The sequence below is a fragment of the Protopterus annectens genome, chromosome 17.part0 (genome assembly GCF_019279795.1).
Source record: "Protopterus annectens isolate FY-2018-M chromosome 17.part0, PAN1.0, whole genome shotgun sequence".
Classification (NCBI taxonomy): Eukaryota; Metazoa; Chordata; order Ceratodontiformes; family Protopteridae; genus Protopterus; species Protopterus annectens.
In genome coordinates, this window is record NC_056751.1 from 86,840,634 (window position 1) to 86,856,537 (window position 15,904).

At 38.5% G+C, this 15,904-nt stretch overlaps 1 protein-coding gene across 1 annotated transcript in view; it reads left to right on the top strand.

Annotated features, from left to right (window-relative positions):
* FBXO10 (F-box protein 10) overlaps nucleotides 1–15,904 on the top strand; it is a 721,173-nt gene that overhangs the window by 514,225 nt on the left and 191,044 nt on the right. The window contains exon 7 of the mRNA XM_044059796.1: nucleotides 15,890–15,904. This exon is cut by the window's right edge and continues 138 nt beyond it. Coding sequence (XP_043915731.1) covers nucleotides 15,890–15,904 — 15 coding nt within the window. The remainder of the gene's footprint in view (nucleotides 1–15,889) is intronic.

Genomic DNA, 15,904 nt, shown 5'->3' on the forward strand with positions numbered 1-15,904 from the left:
CATGGAACATGATTCTTCAGGATATAGTTTGACTTTATATCTTTTTCTGGGCTTTTCCTTAGCTCTTATTTGTGTACTGAAATTGGATGTCTTCCATTCTTCAGGACTATTCCAGACCTTTGTACTAGGGAGCACTTCTGGTCTTCCTACTGTCTCTTTGTTGCTTTTTTTTATGTCAGTCTAGAGTTGGATTCAGATTTTGGTTACTTGTTGTCTCCCAGTCTTTGTGCTGAGACTGCCAGGGTTTGTCTAGCCTTCTTTCTTTACAAGAGCAGCCTTTGGAACTGGTCTGAGTCCCTTATCATTGATTTTCAGTTAATATTTGCTTTACCTTATTCCATTTTAGGTATTCTAGGGTTTTACTTCAACTGCTATCTTCTGCAGATGGACTCTCTTTCAGTCAGACCTTTGGATATCAGGTCTCCTTGCCAAGCTAAACTGTTATTACTGAGTGAATATTTTTTCCATTAGGTTATACCTTGCAGTTCATAGGACCCCAGGATGGATATGTGATGGCCTTTCCAGTTCACTGTTCATTAGCTATCTTCTTTTGATATTATCACTGTGTATTTTCAGATTGTATTTGGTTTTGAAAAACTTGTCATGATCCTTGTACTTTATCCTTCTTGCATTTTAGTTGCTTCATTTTTTTGGGGAGGGGCTTTTTAGTGTTTGGGCCAGTTTTCTAGCTTTAACTTTTTCTGGTTTCCAGGGTTCCTTACCTTCCAGTTTGGAGATCTTTAATTGCCTATACGGTTTCTCCCCTAATGATGGACTAGTTTCCTTGGGGGTTAAAGAGTTACTGTCATTCGCCTTTTGAACTTTTCCAGTCACCTCCGTATTCTCCTACTTGTTTTCTCCTTTTCTCCAGTGGGCCGTTGGTAGATAATGCTTCTCTATCCATGTCCTAATTTGAAAGTTTTTTCTTAGTTGTAATCTTCATGATTGCTGTCTTTAGTATGGGGCCTTCCATCTTCACTGTCCTTCTGATAGAAGGTGGATTGGTGCTGCACTTTGTACTACTAAATCCGTCTTTCCATTAGTCTCATGTTTGTGAACGTTGATTCAGATCTTCACTAAGCTTAGTGATTATTTATAGGTTAGTTATCTCTATGTTTTCTGGAGATCCTGCCTTACTTGCTCTTCTTTTGGGAATTCACCCAGTGTTGCCTTTGCTGGGAACTCTGCCCTATAGGTGGAGGAAGATGGAGTAGGTCACTTATGGAAATGATGTACTTAGAGTAGCAACAGATGTGCAGGACTGTGGTTCACTGTCCTTTTCTCCCTCCTTCCCCAGCCTTCAGATGAGGTGTATGTTTGGCCATATGAGTTCCAAGCTATCTTGAACCTAAACTGTTGTGCACTATTGATTATACACTTGCTAACTCAGTCTTCACTGCTGTGGATGCTAAGCTCTAATCTGTTTTTCATCTGATCACATACCTGATAAAACCAGATGGAAGACACAGACCAAATTTCTCCCACAGCTAATTATGATCTGCCCTGTGTCTAGGGGTTCGGTAAAGACTTGTCTGCCTTTCAGTGTGCAGATGATTGATTTCCATGACATTTCTTATAATGTGACACAATACAGCTAAGCCTTCTTTATTATATGGTACTAATATTTTTGGAAGACGTTGTGTCATTGGACTCCCTTTAGAAAACTCCATCATGAGACTGATTATGTTTCCAAATATAAAATGCTGGTGAAGAATGTGATGATTTTGCTTGTTGATCAGTGTCCAGTTCTAAAAGTGACTTTGTTTTTGTGTACTAATCTTCTTCAGGAGACAGTGGGGCAGGAGATCTTTTGCTTGCTTTATATTATTTATACATTTGTAAGGTGGACTTGATCAAAGACCCTTTTCAGATACTACTCAGGCACAGAGGGTGCAGAATCAAATTTAAATCATGGTAACAACTGAAGGAAAATTTGTTAAAATATGCAAGCATGAATTATAGCTGTGTTCTTAAACTACACAAAATTGAAGTTTGTGCATACCTTTATCTAAATATATAGTCAGCATTTCACTGGTCTACATGTTAGAGAAAGTACAAGAAATAGCTTAGATGCAAAAAAATACATTTGGTATACAGAGAATACATGCGGTATAATATAAGCATTCTCATATCTTACTATTAAAAGATAATCTTTCTGTAAAGGACAAACAAGAAAGCACATGTGCTTATAGTATAAAATCAACATTGTTAAGAATTCTTTGTAAATATGGCTAAGGAGTGGTTAGCATTATACATGGTAATTAACAGTCTATCCGCCATAATTGTAGAATTGCCATTAAGAACCATGTGTTTCCCCTTTAAGTGAGATCATTGGAGTGGCACCTGGTGCTGGGTGGAAGCATGTGATTAAGCAATATCACTTTTATGGTGTACCATATTATCAGACTCATAGTCCTGTTTGACTGCATGTAGGACGTATACAAAGTTCATGGTCATTGAACATTGGGAGTAAGGAAATACTCCCTGTTCCCCGAGGCTGAACTACCTTGGAGTTAGTATACTTAGAGTCACTGGTGTAAAAGGAGCATGCCCCTTTACAGTTTGATTTTTAGTGAGAGTAAGGTTATGTTCTCAATGTACTGATATGTATACATGTTAGCTAGACATTATTCCTAGCACATATTCATTGAATTCCTTTGGACATGTAGGCTATACTGGCTGTTTAGGGGATTTGCTTGTGTATTGTGGTTGGAGGTTATAATGCAGAGGACGGCAGGGTAAGAGGAATAATATTATATGAGATGGATGGTAGGTGTGTATAAGTGGTAGAGGAAAGGTTAGGGATGGGTACTCTTGTGACGTACATGTAAAGTGGTGAGGGTATGTAATCACTGCTTTTTATGCTATCTTTTCTGACTTTCTCTTATTTTCTTGTATTCTTGCTTTCTTTATCTTAACTTCTACAAATGTTTTAGAGATGTTATGTTTTAGTGCCATGGCAGAAATAGACAGCAGTCCTAAATCTGAAAAGTATGTGATTTATGTTCAGTTTTACTTTTTTTTAATAAGAAACATCTTTATTAAATTATTATGTATGACATAGACAGTCTTACATTTATATAAATAAAAACAAACCATACTAACATAATTTCAGTTCCAAACATTATACATTACAAAACATGTTGACACAATTGTAGATGCAAACATTATACATCACTTGTAATCTATCCAGTCATTATCAGTCAAACATTACATAGCTCATTCAAATCCTGCCTTTATTTAAACATCATTCCTCCTCTGCATTTATTGTTCCCACACTTCCCATTTTTCCCTATGTAACTTGCTCCTACCCTTTTCTAAAGATCCCAATTCCAGTTGTTTTTGTCTCTGTTACTATATCCGTTACTTCTAGTTAAGTTGGTTTAGACTTTGATTTTCATTTTTTAGTAATTGCCTTTTTGCCAGCCATCATAATTAGAGTCAGCAAGGCCTTACTTTGTCTAGGTAATTCCAATTCTGTATCATAGCTCAAAAAAATAATTTCCTTAGTTACACCAAATTGCTCATCCAGTATCTGTGACATGACAGATAAGTTTGTAGGGAATCTTTAAAGTGTGCCAATTGATTACACTCCCAGAAAACATGTTCCCAGTTACCACATTTACTGTCTACATGAGGAGAAAATTCTTTGGCGTCTACTTGGGGTATAAAAATAACTATGTAAACATTTCCTGGCAAAGATCCTAAATCTTCTAGACTTTGTTGCATGTTTGGGAGATATACATATATCCCCATTGTTTCTTTGTTGAATTGCTTATCCAATCTCTCTTCCCAATCCTTTCTAACCTCCTCTGATTGATTCTTATAGTTATCATGCAATATTTTATATGCTCTACTAATTATTCCTTTCTTAATGGCATCTTCTGTTCTAGATTCTACTAAAAACTCTACCAGTGCTGGTCTTTCATTTAGTACCCCCCCCCCCATTTCTTTCTCTTTGTTTATACTCTGATATCAATCCTTGATAGGGAAGGTAATCTCTAACCTGCAGTCCAAATAAGTTCTTGGTGTATTCCCATTCTTTTGCCTTTCCCTTTCCAGTTGTTTGCTCCCAATACCTTGGTTCCTTTGCCAGTTTTCTCCAATAAATTCCAACCCCCTCTTGCCTGTTATCTGTATCCCTAATTGCAGTCATCCCTATTGGCAGAATCTCCTTTCTCCATTCCCATGTTGGCTTAGTTCTTAGTGTACTTTCTGCTTCTTTATGAGTAAACTATTCAGTAAAATTATTGCTATTCACCTTAAAGGTCTGCATCCAAAATCCCAGTCTCTCTGTTTCTTGAGCTTCCCCCCTGTTTCATCATAATCCCTTTCCACTTTGAAATACAGTCTTCTACTTGTGATATATATATATATATATATATATATATATATATATATATATATATATATATATATATATATATAGATATGTATAGGAGTCTTAACTGTAATGTTCTGAAACACCCCTTCAAATCGGGTAATCCCAATCAGCCTTGTTCTATTAGAAGAATCAGCTTAGCCCACTTGACCCTTGCCATCTTCCCCTCCCAGATGAAATCCTTCAGCTCTTTATAAATTGCTATCCACAACTTCTCCTGTGGTTGATAATAATATGCCTGACCTCAATATAAGACTAAAGGGACTAAAAACATTTTAATTGCTTGTATCTTACTATCGATAGCCATATAATAGAGCTTCCATTTTCTCAGTTTTTGCGTTATCTTTTGTTTAGTCTCTTCCCACATATCCTTAGCTGCCACACCAGAATCATTTTTAATCCATTCTCTTAAATACTTCATTTTATCATGTCCCCATAAATATGGATATTGCTGAACCTATGAGTGTGTGGGTACATAATTTACCATTACTGCCTTTGTTTTAGCTTCATTAATTTTGTATTCCGAAAAGATATTAAACTGTCTCAAAATGTTCCACAACACTATAATGGCCCTTTCCTCTTTTGTCAGGAATAAGTAATATAATCTGCAAATAAAGCCAGCTGTTCTTGACTACCATACCAATTATATCCTTGAATTTATGAGTCCCTTATTTTCTTTCTCAGTGATTTTAAATATAATACAAATAACAAAGGGGAGAGAGGACACCCATGCCTGGTTCCTCTGCTCAAGCAGAAATTATCAGAGAGGACCTCACCCACTTAAATTTTTGCCTCTGATCCCTCATATATCCTCTAGTCAGCCTTATAATTTTATCAGGGAATTCAAATGCTTCCATTGCCCTGCTCATAAAGTCCCAGCTTACTCTGTCAGATGCATTCTCTGCATCAAGACCCACCAACAACAGTGATATTCTCTTACTTTCTGCTTCCCTCTGGATCATCAGTGTTCTGTTATTGTTGTCAAATGTTTGCATCGCCGCCACAAAACCACATTAATCCATAGCTGTCAATTCTGGCATCACTTTTGCCATTCCTTTAGACATTATAGATATAAACACTTTATAATCATGGTTTAGCATTGAAATGGGCATGTATGAAGCTGGTTCTGATAGATATTTACCATATTTATGTACTACAGCTACCACTGCTTTCTTCCAGGATGTTGGTACGTCTCCTTCTTTAAAAATACTGTTATACAAAACCTTCCAGACCTATATCAGTTTTTTTTTCCCTCCTAGCTTCCAAACTTCCACAGGAATACCATCTGTTCCTGAGGACTTTCCTGGTTATACATCACCATTTTATGTCATCTTCTCCTATCCTGTTAATAATTGAGCCTCATCTGCTTCTAACCTTGGCATATTTAATTCCATAAACATTTCCATTTGTACCTTTTGTTGATTTTCATATTTCTGTGCTTTATGTAGACCTTCATAGAATTTCTGAAATATTTCTAATACTTCTACAGGATCCCTTGTTATCTTCATTGTTATAGGCTCCCTAAGCTTAGTGACAGCCCTTTCTATGTTATTTTGCCTGAGTTGTTGTGCTAAAGGTTTTTATGTTCTAGAGTTATTATCATAAAACAGTCTTTCTAAACGCATGCATATTAACAAGGTAATCCCTTATTTTCTTTTTAGCATGTTGCAGTTGTTCCTCTTCTTGTTCTGTGAGATTCCACTATTTTGCAATAGTTTAACATTTGCCAGTCCCTCTAAACAATTCTTGTTACTTCTTAACCATATTTCCTTTTATCTCTACTCTATTTTTAAACAATACTTTAATTTTATCCCACTCCATAGCTATATTTCACAAGAAATTTCTATCTTTTCTACTAGCTCCTGAATAATTTCTACTACTGAGTCCTTAAATTCCTGTCTTTTCAACAGATTTTACTTTTAGGATGTTTAGGTTTGTGCTGTGGTGGGAATGGCCCTATTTCTAATTAAAACAAGGACATACTTATAAATCATAAGATTAGCATTGTTTCAGTCTTTGATGTGTGCCAAGGAGTGTTCATAGAATCCCAAGGGAAGACTGGGCTAGCAGGCCTAACCACGCTTTCCAGAAATATAAGAAAGGTATTAGTCCCTTACGTTTTGTGGAGGTGTATTAACTTAGGCATGAGTGCTTGAGCATTTCCATGCTTCCTATTTCCAATAGAAACAGAGTGGCAGACCTGCGGTAAATTTGCAATTCCCTATCCACTATCCAAGTTTCGCGTCAATAAGTGCAGGGCAGAACTTTGTGTTGTATTCCTCATCTCTTCTTTCAGTCTCATTCCTCCAAATATTTTGATTTTCTAATGCATTAGTACAAATGGACACAATTTCTGAGACATGGCATGTTTAACTTCATATGATTATTACTGATTCAGTCTTTTGATGTTATCCAAAAGTGATCTTCTCAGCATCAACTGCTTCCTTCCATAGTTAATGTGTTTTTCTTTGTCTGGTGTTTCGGCACCCCTTACAGATTTTACGAGTTTCTTGTCATAGTCAGTCTGGAGTGTAGCAGATCATCAGCACTGCTCTACAGTCTTTTTATGATTTATTGGTCCCACAATGTGCACTGTAGTAGCCATTTCATCTGTACCTTGTCACTGACAGGTATTCTATTTACTTATTTCTAACCCAGTTATATTGAATCTTATTTATTTATTTGTTTTATTTGTTTAGCAGGGTAGTGCACTGATCAAACTTGACAATATTCAGCCATGGCCCAAGTGATGTAAATAACAGTTAATACATGTCAGTAGGGAGAAAATGCAACAGTAGTTCAGTTAAGTGAAAATCACAGTTGGGTAACACAGTTTATCAGGCAAGAGAAAATACATATGTGTATGTGTGTGTGTGTGTGTGTGTGTGTATGTATATATATATATATATATATATATATATATATATATATATATATATATATATATATATATATAGAGAGAGAGAGGGGGAGGGAGGGAGAGGAGACATATCTATTCAACTGTCCAGATTTTTGGAGAATGTCCAGACTTTTGCCTCATATTTTTTGTCTTTTCCTCATAAATTTTCTGCTTTTCTGACAAATCATTGAGAATTGAAGTTATTAAATAATGACAGGCATTTGCTTTTCAGACCTCATACGCTTCAGAAAATGGAAAATACAAAACCTGTTATTCTGTCACTTTCTAAGTTTGTAAGTGCAATATTTGAAAATTGATCCTATTTTGGGGCCTTTGTCCCCCCCATTATTGTGAGCTTTGTTCAGAAGAGGTCGAGAAGTGTGGTTAGATGTGTGTGGGGGTTTGTATATTTATATTTATATACATATATATATATATATATATATATAGAGAGAGAGAGAGAGAAAGAGAAAATATATCTTAATTAGTTGTATAAACGTTTTGACACTAGTTACTATATGTGGATTTTTGGGGTAGAGTTTTTGCTCATGTCATATGATAGTATATACATTACTGACTAGTTAAAATTGATTAAGATTCATTACACGTTCATAAGTAAAATGGACTGAAATACTTGTAAAAGCTTAATGAAATACTGGAGAGCTGACTTTTGCAAACACATTGTAAGACTGTTAAACTTTAATAGAAATGATATTGTTTACGAACCTTTTGGTGTGGTTGTTAGTAGCATTATACAGGACATAAGGCTTTCCTAGTGTCTGAGATACTGAATGCACCTGAGTCTCCCTTTTGTCAAGTCAGGAATAGTGTTCCACAAAACATTTGAATGCAGTAGTGTCAGAGCTGTAGCCAGGGCCAGGTGCACCCTGGACAACAAACTTGTTTGGCACTTGCCTGCTGTCTGTAAGTGATCAACTTATTGACTACCAAATAAAAAAGGAACATTCTGACAATTTTAGAAATTACCCATAAAGAATCATGATCACTAATAGACAGCTTAAACTACCTTAGAAAAAAACAGCTTGATGGAGAGTTTACAAGTTGTCTGTAAATAGTTCTTGTGACTTAATGTCAGCTGGCTAACTGTCAAATCTTTTTTTTCTTTTTAAGGCCTTCTGAATCTTCAGGGCATTCTTTGACTCTGAAAGTGCCAAGAATTGATGCTGTGATGGCTCACACCACTACATATAATCCTCCTGCAGATCTGGGGCCTTCGATCCTATCATAGTACTAGACTATTCTCCAAAATGACTTGTTGGCCAAGGGTCTTTAGAGAAGAAAATGCACTAGACCCAGTCTCAATCCCTAACTGCATCTTCACTTAAAATCCTTCAGACTTACAGGAGTAGCCAAAGCCAATCTTGATAGTCTGATGAGGAGTTTTCTCAAGCTACAGATCAAGATGGGAGTCTTTGGCACTGAAAGTGGACAATAAAGCCCATTTCTCCCCATTCTAGCTCCTTCCCCAGTGCCTCTTTTGGCTCAGGTGGCCTCAGAGCTGATCTACCACCTTGGACCTTTGACCTTAGAATTTACAGTCTCGTCACCATTGGCTTTGAGGCTTTCAGATCATATGCACCTGATCCAGGAGGCTTAGGATCAGAGGCAGTCTTGGTGTTGAGGATTCGAAGCTGAGTTGTTACTATTGTCAGGGCTGTCTTGTACAATACCGTTGCTGACATTAGAGACTCCAGCCTTTAAATAAACAATTACAATCCCCTACTCTAAGCCTTCCACTTTTTCCTTGTCTGGTGCTCCATCATTGGCATTGAGACATTCCTCTGTGGGAGGAATGAATCCGGTGACTGGAGCAGCCATCTCAGATCCAACAGAAATTGGTACAGCCTTTAAGGTTTTGGTGAAGATCATTGCTTCTCCAGAGAGAATAGACACACAGACCTTCTTGGAACCAGCTCCACCCCCATGGCTCCCATTTGACCTTGTTTGTCTTCTATCCGACATGCTTGGGTCAAGCTCTGCCCATAAGCTTCAAGCCTACTGCTGCACAGCTGATGGGATCTTCTAAGGAATCAGGACATGTAAAAGAAAGCACATAGATTCCCCATGGGAGTCTCACAACTCCGATATCAGCTTGGATGATAGACAGGGATCCCCACAATCCCTCCCGAAGACCCCACCTTCAAAAAGGTCCTTGAGTTAATGTGGCAGAGGGAGTCTTGGCCCACAGATCCTCCTTCTCAGGATGAGGTGGTACTCTTCAAAGCTTATGGGTCAACTCCATCTACTTCTTTAGTGTTCTCTTATCAGACATGTTAACCAATTTGGAAATGAGAAGGTCATGGCAGAAGCCCGACATCTACTAGGTGGTCCCTAGGAAGACAGACAAGATTCTTCAGCTCCCCAAGGACAGGCCACACTGGGCAAAATCCTGCTTGGTAGACTTTATCATAATGGCAGTGGCAACTGAAAGGAACTGTCCAGTGAGTCAGCATCTGTCCAACCACCCAATAATGGGTCCAGGTTGATGGATAGGTTAGGGGAAGCAGGAGTACACTTTGGGCATCTTTGCATTAAAGGCACTGAATTATACTACATGCATGAAAAACTTTCAAAGAAACTTGGCCTAGCAAGCCTTGGCCACTGTAAAAGCTCTCTTAATGGCAGAGTCTAGGAAAGAGTCAGAAATGTTCTTGGCTACTATGTCCAGTATTACAAACCTTTTCATGCACCTCATGTACAACACAGTGGATAGAGTGGTGAGGGCTGCCACATTTGACATAGCAATGAGATACCAGTCATGGCTCCAACTTTCTGATTTCATATACCACTTCAAAGCATCCTTCACCAACACCCCCTATGACAAATAATCATTATTCAGTCTATCAATGAAGGAAAGTTTGCAGAGGTATGAACAGGATGGCAAGACTCTCTCTTTGTTGTCAGAGTCATGTTTTGGTACCCCAAAGAAATTATAGCAGAAACTAAAAGGGGCCTCATTCACTCTGGTTTAGAAAATCTAGTTATCAACCTTTCGAAACATTCTCTGATGGGGGCAGTTGTGGACGAGGTGGCTCCTTCAATGGATGCAGGCTCAGAGGCAGAGGAGGACTGCAGAACCTGGGATACCATGTGCCTCTTTCCGGCAGGCAACCGCAGCATCCCTGAATGGCTGCTTGACTGTTCCCCTCTGGGGTCAGTCAGTTTTTGTCCTTCCCTTTACCCAACTGCATGGCAGGCCATCACACAATACAAATGCGTAAAAGGGGTAATATCTAGAGACTACTCAGTATCATTTTTCATGAATCTCCCAAAGTCCAAGTTGCCGCTGCTGGATGTCCCACCCAGTCAGGCAAAAGCAGCAAAATGAGAAGTTGACTTACTACTTGCCAAAAGGACCATCAAAGAGGTCCCACCAGACCAGAGAGGGTTATGATTCTATTCAAGATTCTTTTTGATTCCTAAGAAAACTCAAGACCTCAGGCCCATTCTGGATCTCAGCCTTCTGAACACACATGTAAGAGAAAATGGTGCTTCTTTATTATAGCGCCCCCAGCGATAGTGGTCTTGTAAGCAATGATAATAATCAAGTTACCAGGCTGATATACAAATGGCTTCAGCTGTATCTTTGAAATAGCATCCATTTCTGTCTTCACTACAGGAAGAAATAGTAGCGAAGAATTACACAGATGCATGTATGTTATGGCATGCATCTCTCACAGCCGTACTTAATTGCTAATGCGTGTAACTGCTAATAAAGGCTTCAGTTCATGCAGATGTAGGGAAACCCATATACATATATATATATATATAAAACTACATTACATTAATGGTATAACCACCCAGTGGTGTAAACCTTGGCTGAAGACGATTGTCACTGTTGAACTGACACCCTGACCCCATGTGCAAAAATGGGAAAAAGGGATTATGGATGGATTGATGAATGGGTGGATTCATTCTTATATACCCTTTATTGCATCCGTTGTTTGTATTCTGGAGATTACTTCATCCAGAGAGTGTAAATACTTATGCAAGTAAATATGCCACTTAAAAGAAAAAAATACTTACTGACAACTGTTGAATAGGTAGAGCAGTAGTTTCAGAAAAAGGAAAATGTAAGTCAAAAGCAGGAAATGAACCAGGAGGCGACTACAAGAGAGGCTGGCTGAAATGAATCACCAAGGCCACTATCGCCGGGGGCTGCTTTAATAAGGAAGTATCGAGAAAACAAATTCAGAATGCTCATGATACCTTTTCTCAGAATGAACAACTAGATGTGCTCATTGGACCTCCAAGACACCTTTACATAAATATTGTGAGAGAGTCAATGAGATTATTTCACTTCTAAAAAGGAGCCAGTCACTACCAATTTCAAGCCGTGTCCTTTGGTCTCTCCACAGCCCCATAGTGTTCACCAAATGCATGGCAGTCATAATGGCCCACCTATGTCTTCAGGGATACACAATTTTCCCCTGCTTCGATAACTGGCTCCTAGCTGCCCCCTCATTTAAGTCAAGCAAACCAGATATTACATGTTCAGAATGTGCCAGTCCTTGGGAATATCAGTAAATCTTCAGAAGTCAAATCTTCAAGCAGTGCAAAAGGTGACTTTCATGGGATGCTTACTGTACACCCCCACATCTACAGATTCCCTTCTAATAGACAGGATTCAAAATCTTCAGAGAGTGCTGCTGCTTCTTCTTTAGACCTCCTGTCCACCAGTGGCCTTAGTTCTCAGAGTATTATGGCTAAAGGAGTCATCCATTCTCATGCTACAGTTTGTACATTATCACATGAAAATTCTACAATGGCTTCTTCAAGTTCAGTGGTCTCGGAGGTTGCACCTGGTCTCCAAAAGGATCATTATAATTTCTGCAATAAGCATTTACAGTGGTAGCTGGTCTCCTTTTTAGCACAGTCCAGCAAACCGTTCCTTCCACCTTCTCCAGCAGCAGTGGTGGTGACCATGGATGCATCCTCCCTAGGGTTTGGGGGGGGGGCATTTTAAGGAAAGATAGGCCAAGGTTGTTAGTAAGATGCAGAAACCCAATATTTATATCAATGTCTTGGATTTAAGGGCAGTTCTCCTAGTGTTGCAGGAACTACAGGATTGCCTTCCTCTGGGTGTGATATCCTTCCAGGCAAACAACATGATAGTCATTTGGTATATCAACAATCAAGGGGAAACCAGATTATAACTGTCAGGAAGCTATGAGGTTTTGGCAGTAGGTGTTATCCACTCACTGCTTTCTGGTAAAAATACACATCCCAGGATCTCTCAGTTGCCTTGTGGACAAGCTCAGCAGATCCTTGCTCATGCCTCATGAGTGGTCCCTCAATCAAGTATTAGCCAATGAGATCTTCAGTCGCTAGGGCATTTCATGCTGCAGTCTGTTTGCATCCCTGTACAGCACCAAGTGCAGCAATTACTTTTCCATAATCCCTCCAGAGGGGCAGTAACCAAGGGATGCTGTATCACAACAGTGGTCTCCTGGACTGCTTTATGCCTTTTCACAATTTTCCATGATTTACAGATTTATCCAGAAAGCAGTCAAATTCAAAGCCACTGTGATCCTCATAGACCCTTTTGTCCCCAACATATCTAGTTCCCCTTCTCAAGTGTCATGACAGGAAACCCCCCTTGGTTTCTTGATCCAGTACAGAATCTCATTACTTACCCATCTGGGAAGCCTCACCCAGACCTTCACATCCTAAGACTAAACTGCTTGGTTTCTCCAATGCCAGTAATAGCTAATGATAATGGTGGCCATTATTGTGAGCTGTAACAAACCACACACCTCCCCCTTCTGACATGTATAAGACCTCATAGATATTCTCTACACTTTGTAAGTTACCTAAAACATTTTGATTTAGATTTCTACTACTCATTTGTTTTAGGGGTGCCAACCAAGATCTGAGGGTTGCAAGTACTGAGGCATTATGGGTAGAATATTTCTTTAAGTGATACGAGGCTGGAGCACCAAGGCTGCATATTTGGATGTGATGAGTGGCTCAAGGGACCACAGGGTGAACATTATGAAAGGATCTAGCATTATGGTAAGTACATAACTTTAGTTTCAGGCTTGACTGGCAAACTTCCTTAGAATGGAAAGTGTAGTCAAGCGACCAATGGTACTGAAGCAGTGAAAAAATTTTAAAAAAGTGGCTAACAACGATTCTTTTATGGGAGTCTGTCACCTGCCCATGCCTGCTGTGGCATCAGTACAAAACATTTGTTATTTCACACAGGAAGATATAGAACAGTAAAGTATTAGACCAGAATACAGCAATACTGGTGAGTAGTAGCCAGTATGTTATGATTTATTACTAAAGGATTCTCCCTGAAAAATGCTAGCAGGTTGTTTTGTAAGGCATGATTAGGGTGGCAGGCAAAGGTGAAATAATGAGATAATTTATGTAAGGTATAAATGATCTTTCTTTTAATGTAATTTTTAAAATAATATTTTTTAATTAACTGTGCATGTCTAGTAGGACTATCCCGGTATACAAATGCAATAAATACATAATCCTTAGACCACAAACCTGGGGCACTAATCATGGAATCGTGGAGTTTTCTATGGTTTTATTTAGCATATTTTTTGTGTATTTGTTTATTTTTAAGTAGGTTGAAATTACTACATTAGAAAACTACTGTTCTGTGCAAACTTAACTAAAAAAGAGTGATCTTTCTCCCTTACATGAATAAAAATCATATGAATCTAAGGAAACCATGTCATAATATTATTTTAATGTTGAAAATACTTGTAGTGATGCTTATATTACAATTAAAATAAAAGACACAAAACATAAAAGACTTGCAACATATAAACAGTCATGTAAATTGAATAACTGAGCTGTTAAAATCAGCAAATGTTCAAACTTACTTCTAATAAATGTGTAGGCAGAGTCTTCAATATTGTTTTTAATTATAACATTGAAAACCAAGTTCCGGGCAGCCACAGTGGTGCAGTGGTTGGCATTGCCACCTCACAGCAAGAGGTTCTCTGGTTCGATCCTCGGCTGGGGTGCCTTCTGGGCGGAGTCTACATGTCCTCCCTGTGGTCGCGTGGGTTTCCTCCGGGTGCTCTGGTTTCCTCCCACATCCCAAAGACATGCTGTAGGTGGATTGGACACTCTAAATTGGCCCTAGGTGTGCATGTGTGCATGTGTGTGCCTTCTGTGGAAGGTTGGGCACAGGGCTGGCAATTCGGCACCGTAAAACTCCACTGCCAATCATGAGTGGACACGTGATCAGCAGTGGCGACCCCTAAACAAATTTGAAAGAAGAAGAAAACTAAGGTCCCATCTGCTTGACTTGTGGGTAGCTTAGGTGGATGTAAAAGATCCCACAACACCTGTTGGAAAAAGAAAGATAAATTCAACAATTTGTTGGCTAAATTTCAGCTAGTAGTATAAGTATCACCTCAGGTCTCCACAGAGACCACTAGCTTAGTGAGACTAGCCCAGATAACAAAGGCTAAATAAGTAATAATGTAAATAAATAAATAATTGTTGAACAGGTCAAACAGTGGTCCATAAAGGTTTGAAAAAGAAACATACAAAACAGTTCTTTTGCAGGGCCCCACACCATCTGCTAATTATGTACATCAACTCAGAGATCATACTACAGTAGGAAAGGGCATATTCCCCAATCCCCACTGTACCGCTATCTGGTAGTGAAAAACTGTAAAGCTAGTACTATTCAGTCAACTCATTTTCCATCAGCTGTATCAGCTTTTACACTCATCAGTGAAGACACACATCAATAAAAGATTATACACTCTTATGCATTTATTTATTTGCAGCATAAGAATAGGAATATAATCAAGGAAACAGTAGTTTCGAAACAAGAATAAATAAAATGTGTTGGCCAATGTCAATTTTATGGTTAGAAATGAAAAAAAATAGTAAATGTGTACTTATTGTGAGAATAAGTTTGCTTATTGTCTGGATGTGTTTTCCCTTTCACTGTAAGTGAAAACTGTAGCACATGATGAACACTGGTTTATTCGTCCTTCTTGCTGTAGGGTTGGCTGTTACAGTGCACTTCTTCCTTACTGTAATGTTGAATATCTGACTTAAGGTGAGATGTAAGTTGAGTGTTTAGTGACTTGACTGAGTCACAAAAAGTTCTGAACTCCCTTAATATACATGTTAACATGCTGCAGTCTTGAGGTTATGATAGCAGTATCAGGTTCAATAAGTCTAGAATAACTTCTTACTTGATACCAAAGGACATCCCCATTGAAGTGAGCCTCCCAAAGTAACCATAGAGAGAAGAATGAAGAACTTTTGGAGCCTTCTGACTAATTTCAGTTGCAGATCCTGAATACTGCATATTGATGATCCTGCTGTGTAGGACTCTCAGGCTGGGGAAAGATGGCAGCCATTTGGGGTAACTGATATTGGAGTTAAATGTTGTAAATACAAGATTGCATCACAGTAAGCTTGCCACTGGCTTGACATGTAAAATTTTAATTAAAACAAACCATGATCTGTAGCAACCAGTCAAAAACAGCATGATTTGTTGTATTAGCTTTATTTTTATTATGAAAAATGCTTATGAGTGGTTATGGCTTCTGATTTAGCAACTTGCCTGTGATGTAAGTAATATCCTTTCTTATTTACAGAAAATGTCATCCGTG